Source organism: Dryas octopetala, chromosome 3, assembly GCF_963921425.1.
Source record: "Dryas octopetala chromosome 3, drDryOcto1.1, whole genome shotgun sequence".
NCBI classification, from domain to species: domain Eukaryota; kingdom Viridiplantae; phylum Streptophyta; class Magnoliopsida; order Rosales; family Rosaceae; genus Dryas; species Dryas octopetala.
In genome coordinates this window covers 5,542,909-5,553,302 of record NC_141368.1, presented here as the reverse complement: position 1 = coordinate 5,553,302, position 10,394 = coordinate 5,542,909, and the positions used below count along the sequence as shown (strand labels likewise).

Genomic DNA, 10,394 nt, shown 5'->3' with positions numbered 1-10,394 from the left:
TAGCAGCGGAACAAGGGTCAGAGGAATAGCAATGGAATAAAAAAAAATGTAGCAGTAGAACAAATTAAGAACAGAAGAATAGCAGCGGAACAATGATCGAGTGAGCGACGAGAGCGTAGTGAGTAGCAAGACGCAGCAGCAGGTCATGCAGTGGCTGAACACGCAGCAGCAAAGGGCAGCAGCAGCAGGTGTGTCACGCAGCAGCAATGATTCACGCAACAGCAAGAATTCTCACAGCAGCAAAGATTCACGCAGCAAGGATTCAAGGAAAAGTTCTCACGCAAGGAACTTTAACCGAACAATGATTCTCACAGTAGCAAAGATTCACGCAGCAAGGATTCAAGAAAAAATTCTCACGCAAGGAACTTTAACCAAACAATGATTGCATGGTAAAAATAAATCTCAGATCAAGATAAACCCAAAACACACCACCAAAAACCTAAGGCAGACGAGTAGGAATTTGGGTGGCTCTGATACCATGACAAATAACGTGTTTAGGGTTTAATCTTCAGTTGTTTTATTAATCACATAAAAGAGGTATTTATACCTGTACAAGTGAGGGTCTAAATAGCAAATAAATTTATTCCTATAATTACAAGTAAACCCGTATAAACTAGGAATTTAACATTAATTTCATCACAGGAAAAATTGAAGGGTTGGGAAGGTTTTCTTTTTTTATCATGTAGCGTGTTGGTGTAAGTTGCCAAATACAATTCATTTAATGATCTATTTAAGGTGGAAGAACAGCTATTCTTTGTATTTATATCTATTTTCCAAGTAAGAGAAAGGCCTAACTGTAAATTTCATCCTCCAATTACCATGGCCAGTTGGCCACAATGAAAAACAGAATCAAAGTTAATTAATATTTGAATGTTGAAATGAAAATTACTTGCTACATTGTAGATTGCTAGCCATTCAAGAAGCATCACTTTTTTAATTACTGGGGTGGTGTGCATGCTAAGAAACAAGTTGGATTTGAACATATAAAATGATGTGATATGGCCTATGCTTATGCTGCTGATTATCAAAAGCCAACAAATGCAGCTTAATTAGGATTAATGGAGACCAAAACATAGGCTGGAATTGACACTACAAATAAGTTTTCGATCATATATATTCTTAATTTCCCAAAGGCAAAGCCTCAGTTTAAGATCCCCTTTCAGAGAAAGCCTCAATGAATACAACCACTACAATGATTGATCGGCTATTAATGGAAAGAAGAAAATTGGATTTACATTAATTGTTTGATGGGGAAAAAAATGAAGGAAAAACATCCTTTTCTTTTCTCTAGCTTCTTTTCTAAAAAAAAGTTGCAGCTCCAAATTCCTTGTACTATATATTTTGGGAGCAAATTAAACTTAGACCTTAAACTTATCATCTTTCTAAATTAAAAAATAAAATAAAAAGAGAGAGAGAGATCAGAGAAAAAAAAAACGAAATGGATGGAAAAGAAGAAATGGATTTCTAACTATAATATATATTAATTAGTCCATTGATTACTGATTGCAATGCATCTTTTTGTAAAGATTAATGCCTTTTTATTTCCTGACTTTTATGTGTGCAATTAGTTGTAGGTAAGGGTATTAAATTTGAATCGCCCTTCACCTGATTAAAAAAGAAAAACTTTGTAATGTACTTCTAGTTGATATTGCTATATACTTATATGCTTATATGATGCTTATTTTAATATAAATAAAAGAAGTAGCTTGCAATGGAAGAAAGAACCTAACAAAAGCGCAACATTGCAACAATTTCAATATTTAGGTCTTAACATTACTATGTTTTGAAAGACCGAACCAATAATTTAATTTGACCTAAGTTGAAAGGGTGTGTAAAGAGTAATTAACCTTGAGTAGACCCAAATACGTGAGAGCTAGAACCTTTTCCTATGATAACTAGGAGACTTGGGGTAGACCTGGGTCATCCGAAAACGTATATAGGCTTAATCAGTAGGAAAAAAAGACTTGATTCTCTCATTCTCCTTCTCCCTACCTCTCTCTTTAATTCTTCTCGAAAGAAATCATCCCAACTCTTAAATTTTGTTTGGGGACTCAGAGAGAGGGGAAGAAAGGTGCTGGTTTACTCTGCTTTAGATAGTTTCTCTTCTTCTTCATATTAAAGGTAAGACCTTTTTCCTATCTTTTTTCTTTGATGGTTTAGTTTGGCAACTTTTTTTATTTTATTTTATAATGATTAAAAGTTAAGACCTTTGAATCTCTTTCTCTTTTTAATAATTCATTATTTTTTGAATTTGCATAAACGAACACTGAATTTGGGCTGCTAGCTTTAGATACATAGAGTATCTACAAATCGTTAACGTGTTGTATAGGTTGCAGTGTTCTATTGGGTATAAGTAAAACCTCAAACAAATTGATGAATACTTGAAATCTCAAAAAATTCATGTGGCTGCTGTTTTTAATTTAAGTTTAACCGTGGGACGTGTATTTCAAGCCATAAAGGGTATTTGACTTTGGCTACCTTTACTAGACTCTTTCATTGTTTTTTCTTCTTCTTTGGAAGAGAGGATTCGTTAATTTCATTGTTATTAATTAGTTTTTCGATGAATAATTCCATTTTAATTCATCTAAAACAAAAGGCATTGATATTCAGTTTGAAAGACAATCAAAACTTGAAAACTCTCTAGAATAATTCCATGACTGCTTTGTTCTTTTTCTCATACTATTTTCATTTGATTATTAGCTATAATTAGTTTATGAGTTTGGAAAACAAACCCATGAACCCACTAGGACTGGTTTCCTATGTAGAAATTAAAAGACAGAGCCATAGATACTCGATCACCCAAGCAATGTTCACAATTTTTTCTTCATGTTTTTGATGATCTTGTTCAAGCTTTTGAGTTGATCGAGAATGGTTGGAAAGGAAGAGCACGCAATTGGTATTGATCTAGGGACAACGTATTCGTGCGTAGCAGTGTGGGAGCACGATCATATAGAAATCATAACGAATGATCAGGGCAACAGGACAACTCCATCTTACGTTGCCTTCACTGATACTGAGCAATTGGTCGGTGATGCGGCATTTAACCAGGTCATCAGAAACCCCGCCAATTCCGTCTTCAGTACGTTTATCTTCCCACATCCACAAAGCCTTTCGTCTATATATTTATCTTCTGCATGTTAATTAATTTCCCACTATATAATATTGCAAATGTAACTTAAGTATATTTGTACAGATGCAAAAAGGTTAATTGGTAGGAGATTTAGTGAGAGCTGCGTTCAAAGTGATATAAAGCTCTGGCCATTTAAGGTGATTGAAGGTCCTGATGATAAGCCCATGATTGCGGTTACCCACAAGGGCCATGAGAAACTGTTTGGTGCCGAGCAAATCTCATCCATGGTTGTCGCAAAGATGCGTAAGGTCGCTGAAGCCTACATCGGATCAACTGTGAAGAATGCTGTTATCACTGTCCCCGCTTACTTCAATGATTCTCAACGTCAGGCTACTAAAAATGCTGGTATCACTGCTGGCCTAAATGTATTGCAAATTGTCAACGAACCAACTTCCGCAGCCATTGCTTATGGCCTTATCAAGAAGGCCGGAAGGTACGGCAACAGAAATGTGCTGGTGTTTGATTTGGGTGGTGGGACTTTAGATGTGTCACTGCTTACAATAAGTTCTGGTGTGTTTGAAGTGAAGGCCACGGCTGGAGACACTCACCTTGGAGGTGAAGACTTTGATAACCGAATGGTGAATTACTGTGTTGAGCTATTCAAAAGGAAGCATAAATTGGACGTTAGTAGAAACTCCAGGGCTCTTAGGCGGTTAAGAAATGAGTGTGAGAAAGCGAAGAGGAGACTTTCATGGACGGCTTCAACTGATATTGAGATCGACTGTTTGGATCAAGGTATTGATTTCAGTACAAATATTAGCCGTTCCAAATTTGAAGATTTGAACATGGATTTGTTCAAAAAGTGTATGGAGCCTGTGAACAAGTGTTTGAAGGATGGTAAGATGGACATAAGCAGTGTGCATGATGTTGTTCTTGCGGGTGGGTCTTCTAGAATTCCCAAGGTGCAGCAGCTATTGCAGGATGTGTTCGAAGCAGTGTTTTCAAAGGCGTTCTTCAGGCGCGCCTCAAGGCGCGAGTCATGGCGAGGCGGCGGCCGATTGCGCACGACGTCGCCGGAATCTGCAAAAGGACTGAAAGGCGACGGCAAGGCGTTGAAGGCGTACGCCTCGCGACGGCAAGCGTTGAAGGCGGACGCCCAGCGACCACCTCTGCGACATTTTTTTTTTCAAAAACTCAGTCCCAAAACGATGTCGTTTTGGGCTGAGAGTTTAATAAACCCCTTCAGTGTTTTCAGACCTTGCCCTATCAGCTTCTCTGGGTTCTCTCAACTTCTCTGGGTTCTCTCTTCACGACGACAAGGCGGCTGCGGCTGGGTGGTCTCGGACGGCGGCCGATCAAGCAAGGGTGGTCATCTCTGTTCTGCGCAGCCGGCGACAGAGCCTGTATGACCCACCCAGGCCTGACAGCAGCCCATCCATGAAGATGTGAAGAGTTGTTCTTCCATCTCTCACTGTGACTTCCGACTCTCTCTCACTCCCTCAGTCCCAATCTCGGACCCTTGTTTTGCTGATTTGCTACCAGAGAAAGAAAAGGTATTTGTTGTTTTGTTGCTCTAAATTTTTCTGTGATGACTAATTTTGATGGGTTTACAATTGTGGGTAAATTGTATATTCGTCAAATTCTTACCTCATTTATGTGCTAGTTTGCTATGCTAATTGCATTATTACTCTCTGATATTGCTCTATGTGCAAGCTATTTAAGCTAGAATTGCAATTTTCCTTGGGGCAACAAAGGGAGTGATGACTGGTAAACTCACAAGGAAGAGTTGTATAGCTTGGATGATTGACAGCACACACGATTTTAGATTATTGAAAAACCAGATTCTTGAATAAAAATATATATTCAGTTTGAAGGTTTAGTCCACCCCAACAAACAATCCTATCCCCCCACCCTGTTCAACTCCAATGCCATTTCACATATTGTGAATTGTTGTGAATAATGAATATTGGGAATTTTTGCTGGTATTATATTTGTGATCTGTGAATATTGTGTGTATTGTGCATTGTTGTGACTTGTGAGGATTATGAATATGTGATGTGTTTTGGACAGATATTTTTTGATAAAAAATCATGAGTCGAAAGGATTTTGCTTGGAAGTATGCAAAAGAGGTTGGTGGAGAAAAATATATAAGGTGCAAGTTTTGTGATCAACAATGCAGTGGGGGTATTTCTAGGCTGAAAGAGCACTTAGCTCACACTCACAATGGAATGAAACCTTGCAGCAAAGTCCCAGATGTTGTGAGGTTAGAGTGCCTTGGAGCTTTGAAAAAATTTAAGGATGCAAAATCAAGGCAAACTGAATTGCTTCGTGAGATTGGAGAGGGTCATGGAGGGGAGGGGGGGAGTATAGATTTGGATTCTCTTCATTCGGAGACTTATGGAATTTCAGGAAGTGGGAGTAGTCCTACTTCTGGGATTCGTATGGTTCAATCTAGTGCTGAACAAAGGGTCAAAGGACCCATGGATAGGTTTGTTGTTACGGAAGCACGACAAACCACTTTAAATTCGGCATATAAAAAAGAAGAAAGAAGGGAAGTGTGTCGAAAGATTGGGCGCTTTATTTTCTCAAGAGCACTTGCCTTTAATGTTGTGAATGATCCTTATTGGCTGCCTATGGTTGAAGGGATTGCTGCTTATGGTCCTGGGTTCAAGCCTCCTAGTATGCATGAATTGAGGACATGGGTTCTTAAGGAAGAGGTTGCAGATATTACTATGTTGATGAATGAGCATAAAAAAGCTTGGGAGAAATATGGATGTTCCATTATGTCTGATGGTTGGACTGATGGAAAAGGTAGGGTTCTAATTAACTTTTTAGTTAATAGCCCAAGTGGTACTTGGTTTTTGAGATCGATAGATGCATCCGATACAATAAAAAATGGGGAATTAATGTTCAAGTATTTGGATGATATTGTTGAAGAAGTTGGGGAGGAGAATGTGATTCAAGTAATCACGGACAATGCTTCGGTTTACAAGAATGCAGGAAAGAGGCTAATGGAAAAGAGAAAGAAATTGTGGTGGACTCCATGTGCGGCACATTGCATTGACTTGATGCTAGAAGATATTAGCCAATTGAAAGTTTTTGATAACACAATCAGCCGTGCCAAGCAAGTGGTCAAATTTATTTATGGACATTGTTGGGTTCTTGCCTTGATGAGAACTTACACCAACAATAAAGAGATTGTTCGTCCGGCAATAACAAGGTTTGCTACTTCTTATCTTACTCTTCAAAGTATGTATAAGCAAAAGCAACCTCTTATGACTATGTTTAATTCCAAAGAATGGTGTGAAGGTCCATTTGCAAAAAATCATGAAGGTATTGTGGCTCGTTCAACTATACTCTATAATCCCAACTTTTGGTCTCATCTAGCATTTTGCATCAAGAGTGTTGTTCCACTTGTATCTGTTTTGAGAGAAGTTGACTCAGAGGAGAGACCGGCCATGGGATATATCTATGAGTTGATAGATGCTGCAAAAGAGAACATTGCAATCAATTGTGGACAAGTGGAAAAAAGGTACAAACCAGTGTGGAAGAAAATAGATAATAGATGGGCTCCACAACTTCATCAACCTTTACATGCAGCTGGTTATTATTTGAACCCTCAATTGCGCTATTCAGACAAATTCTCAAATGTTGAAGAAGTGAAGAATGGTTTGTATGCTTGCATGGATAGGATGTTGGATGGTGATGAACGTATTAAAGCCGATATCCAATTGGATTTGTATGATGCTGCACATGGGGAATTTGGAAGTCAAATTGCCATCAAATCTAGGAAATTGAGATCTCCAGGTATTGCATTTAACATATAGTATCATATTTTATTTTATTGAGTGACATTAAATAAATATCAAATTGAATGACATGATTTTATTAATAGCAAATTGGTGGCTACGTTTTGGGAGAGGGACACCCGAGTTGATGTCATTTGCGGTGCGAGTACTTGGCCTTACTTGTAGTGCATCTGGGTGTGAGAGGAATTGGAGCACTTTTGAGTCGGTAAATTTCTTTGTTTTTTGTGGTGTGAAAAAGTGAATGTGTCAAAAGATTAATGTGCTTCTAATATTTATATTCTTATGTTTATTCTAGATTCATACAAAAAAAAGGAATAGACTTGAACATCAAAGGCTTAATGCATTAGTCTATGTGAAGTATAATACTTCTCTAAGAGAGAGAAGTATTAGAAGGAGAGCGAAGATGGACCCGATACTAGTTGATGACATTGCTTCTGATGATGAGTGGATTGCTGAGGCAGAAGAACCCACTCTTCCAACTGATCTTACTTGGCTTAGTTCACAAGAACTATTTGAAACCGATGCCATAAGAAATGTGCCAATTGTGACCTATGAAAGTATATTAGACCGAGAGTCCATTCCTACACCTCGAGAGTCCATTCCTACTCCTATTCCTGAGCCTACTCCTGTTCCTGAGCCTACTCCTAGTGAGCCTATTCATCTTGTGCCTATTACTCATGCTAGTTCATCTTTAACTTCAAGGAAACGAAGAAGTTGTGAAAGCTTATGTAAGTATTAAATTTAAAAGTGAACTATGGAGTGAAGGCTACATTGGATGTGTACTTTTTAGTTTTTAACCATTATTATTATTTGTTAATTAGAAATTCCAATTAAATGTGTAGGTAAAGGTCGTGGAAAAGTCAAGGCCCTTCTCAAGGGTCGAAAATCAATGCTTGTGGATGAAGATGATGAAGTAGAAATAGAAGCTCCTCTTCAATTTGATAGTGCACTTCCTCCTTCCCACATCGATTCCTTGGACAAGGATGATAGTGATATTAGTTTGAATGATATTGATGATAATGAGTGGGATGAATGAAGTGGTTGTTTTTACTATGTTTTTGTGAATGATCTTGTTAGATCAATATGCTTGTTTGGATTTCTATTTAATTTGAACAATATTATTGAATTTGATATGTAATATGGATGATTTTTATTTATGAATGACAATTAATGCTATTTTTAGCTATATAATTGTTTTTATAATTGTTTTATTATTATATTTTTTTATGCCCGAAAGGCTTACGCTATACGCGTCAAGGCTTACGCCTCACCTTGCGAGACTGCAAACGCCTCGCGTGACGCTTTTGCGTCTGAAAACACTGGTTCGAAGGGAAGGAGTTGTGCACGGGCATTAATCCGGATGAGGCTGTGGCATATGGTGCCGCTGTTCAAGCTGCAGTCTTGAGTGGAAATCAAAATGGGAAGCTTCAAGGCTTCACTCTCTTGGATGTCACCCCTCTCTCACTTGGAGTGCGGACTGAAGGGAAACATGTCATGCGAGTTGTGATTCCAAGAAACAGCAAAATTCCCATCAGGGAGAACATTTCTTTGACCACTCTTTTAACTTCGCTATCTATGAGGGTGAGAGTTCATCAACCTTAAATAACAACTTTTTGGGGGAATTTAGCCTCCATGACATTCCTCCAGCTCCCATGTGTGTTCCTAGGTTCAACATTTGCTTTGATATTGATGCCAATGGTATCTTGAGTGTCTCTGCTGAGGACAAGTCCACCGGCCAGAAGAAAGGGATTACAATCATGAGCAATAGTGACAGAACAAATTGTGAGGGAATTGGGAAAATGAAGATTTAATAAATGTGCTATGTACGCTAAAGACTGAAATAGCATATATTATAGAATCATTTTGATGCTTATATATGAGTTTATAATTAAGCATACAAACTCTTTGTTTAATAAGTCTTGATCTTATTATGTTTGATACATAATTACATAACATGTTGAAAACATCGCTCATACTGGTAACTGGTAAGGGCAACTTTTGTTTCCGTGTCTGGTAGGCAGCTAGGTTTGTTTATATGGCTTATACTGGTGCAGGCGTCATTAAGACTAACCGGACAGAGATGGTAAAGATAAATCTGCCGGTGGCCATCCCTAATGGAGAGATGGAAGAGGAAGAGGCAGGGGAAGAAATGATTTTTTTTTTTTCTGATTAAAAAATCATTTTAATATTTCATAAGGCAAAAGAGGATTTTTAAATTAAAAGAGTGATCTATGGAATTCCTCCAGCTCCGAAGGGTGAAACTAAATTCGATGCTTGTTTTGATATTGATTCCAATGGTATCCTAAATGTTTCCGCTGAATGCAGATCTACTGGCCAAAAGAAAGGGATTACAATCGCAAATATTCACAATTCACAAATGAGATAGTGATGTGAAGGAATTGATGTGAATTTGCTCTGAAGGGATGTGCTTACAACATGAAGAGCTTATATAGCTCAGGACGTCATTGATTGTGTTGATGAAGCACGCAGCCATGTTGAGGGAACGCAGGTCAAAAACAAAGTTCGGGACAATCTGGATGAGATGGAAACCATTTGCAAGAAAATGAAGGAGCTTGCAATTCTGCTCCCTGATATTAAATGAGACAGAGCATCCATGGCAGAACACTCCTTCCCGTAATCCCTGTACTTCTTCGCCTCTTCAACCATTTTCTCAATCTCTTGATGGGTTAGTATTGATAGAATTAGAGCATCCAACCCAAAACCAATTGGCAATGGATGACGTGGGAGCACGTGTGGCCGTTGGGCCTTACACGCGAATAACCAAACTCTGATACCATGATAGAATTAGAGCATCCAACCAATCCAAAACCAATTGGCAATGGGTGGAGAGGCCCAAGACTTATAAGCACATATGTTAAGCCTTAGTTTTCCGATGTGGGACATTGCTCCACATTACTCTCAACAAGTATACCCTTGTCGATGGTAACATTAATCGGTTCAGAATACCATCGACAAGGGAATTCTAACCCTTCAAGAGATTGAGAAGATGCACAATGGTGCTGGTCTTGAGTTCTGAATGAAAATGGTGGAGGTATTTGCTAGTCAAGTTATCTTTTTTGTAAGCATTTATTTGTTAAAGGTGTTCTAATTTGTCCACTAAAAACGACTGTGTTGTGCGCCCACTAAAATCTCTCTCACAAGCAAGATTAAGTCCTTTAGTACGGAATGGGTTTAAATTGATTTTTTCGCATAAAAGCAAAATCAAGGTAATTTTTCTTTTTTAGAGAATGGTACAAATGCATAAATATGGGTACAAAGGATGAGAGAGGTCATCTAACCATAAGTTTGAGAAAGATAAAATGTGAATGTGATAATGGATAGGAAGTACCCATTAAAAGCTAAACTCCCTAAAGCTATGTGAAATTGGCGCACAAGAAATAATCTATGAATCCCATAAGTTATTAGCTATTATAATTGCAGATGTTGTAAATTTGTTCTTCGTAAGCTTTGATTTATCCCATCAATAAACTTAGCAAAAAAAAGAGCTAAATATT

At 38.1% G+C, this 10,394-nt stretch overlaps 1 protein-coding gene and 1 pseudogene across 1 annotated transcript; both read left to right on the top strand.

Moving 5' to 3' along the window:
• The first annotated feature begins 2,868 nt into the window (after nt 1-2,868).
• LOC147290033 (heat shock cognate 70 kDa protein-like) lies at nt 2,869-9,916 on the top strand (annotated as a pseudogene).
• On the top strand, nt 5,161-7,915 carry LOC147290034 (uncharacterized). Its single transcript, XM_086234714.1, has 4 exons — nt 5,161-6,877; nt 6,966-7,084; nt 7,175-7,607; nt 7,722-7,915. Exons 1-4 carry the CDS (start codon nt 5,161-5,163, stop codon nt 7,913-7,915), a joined length of 2,463 nt encoding a protein of 820 aa, XP_086090840.1.
• Nucleotides 9,917-10,394: the final 478 nt, after the last annotated feature.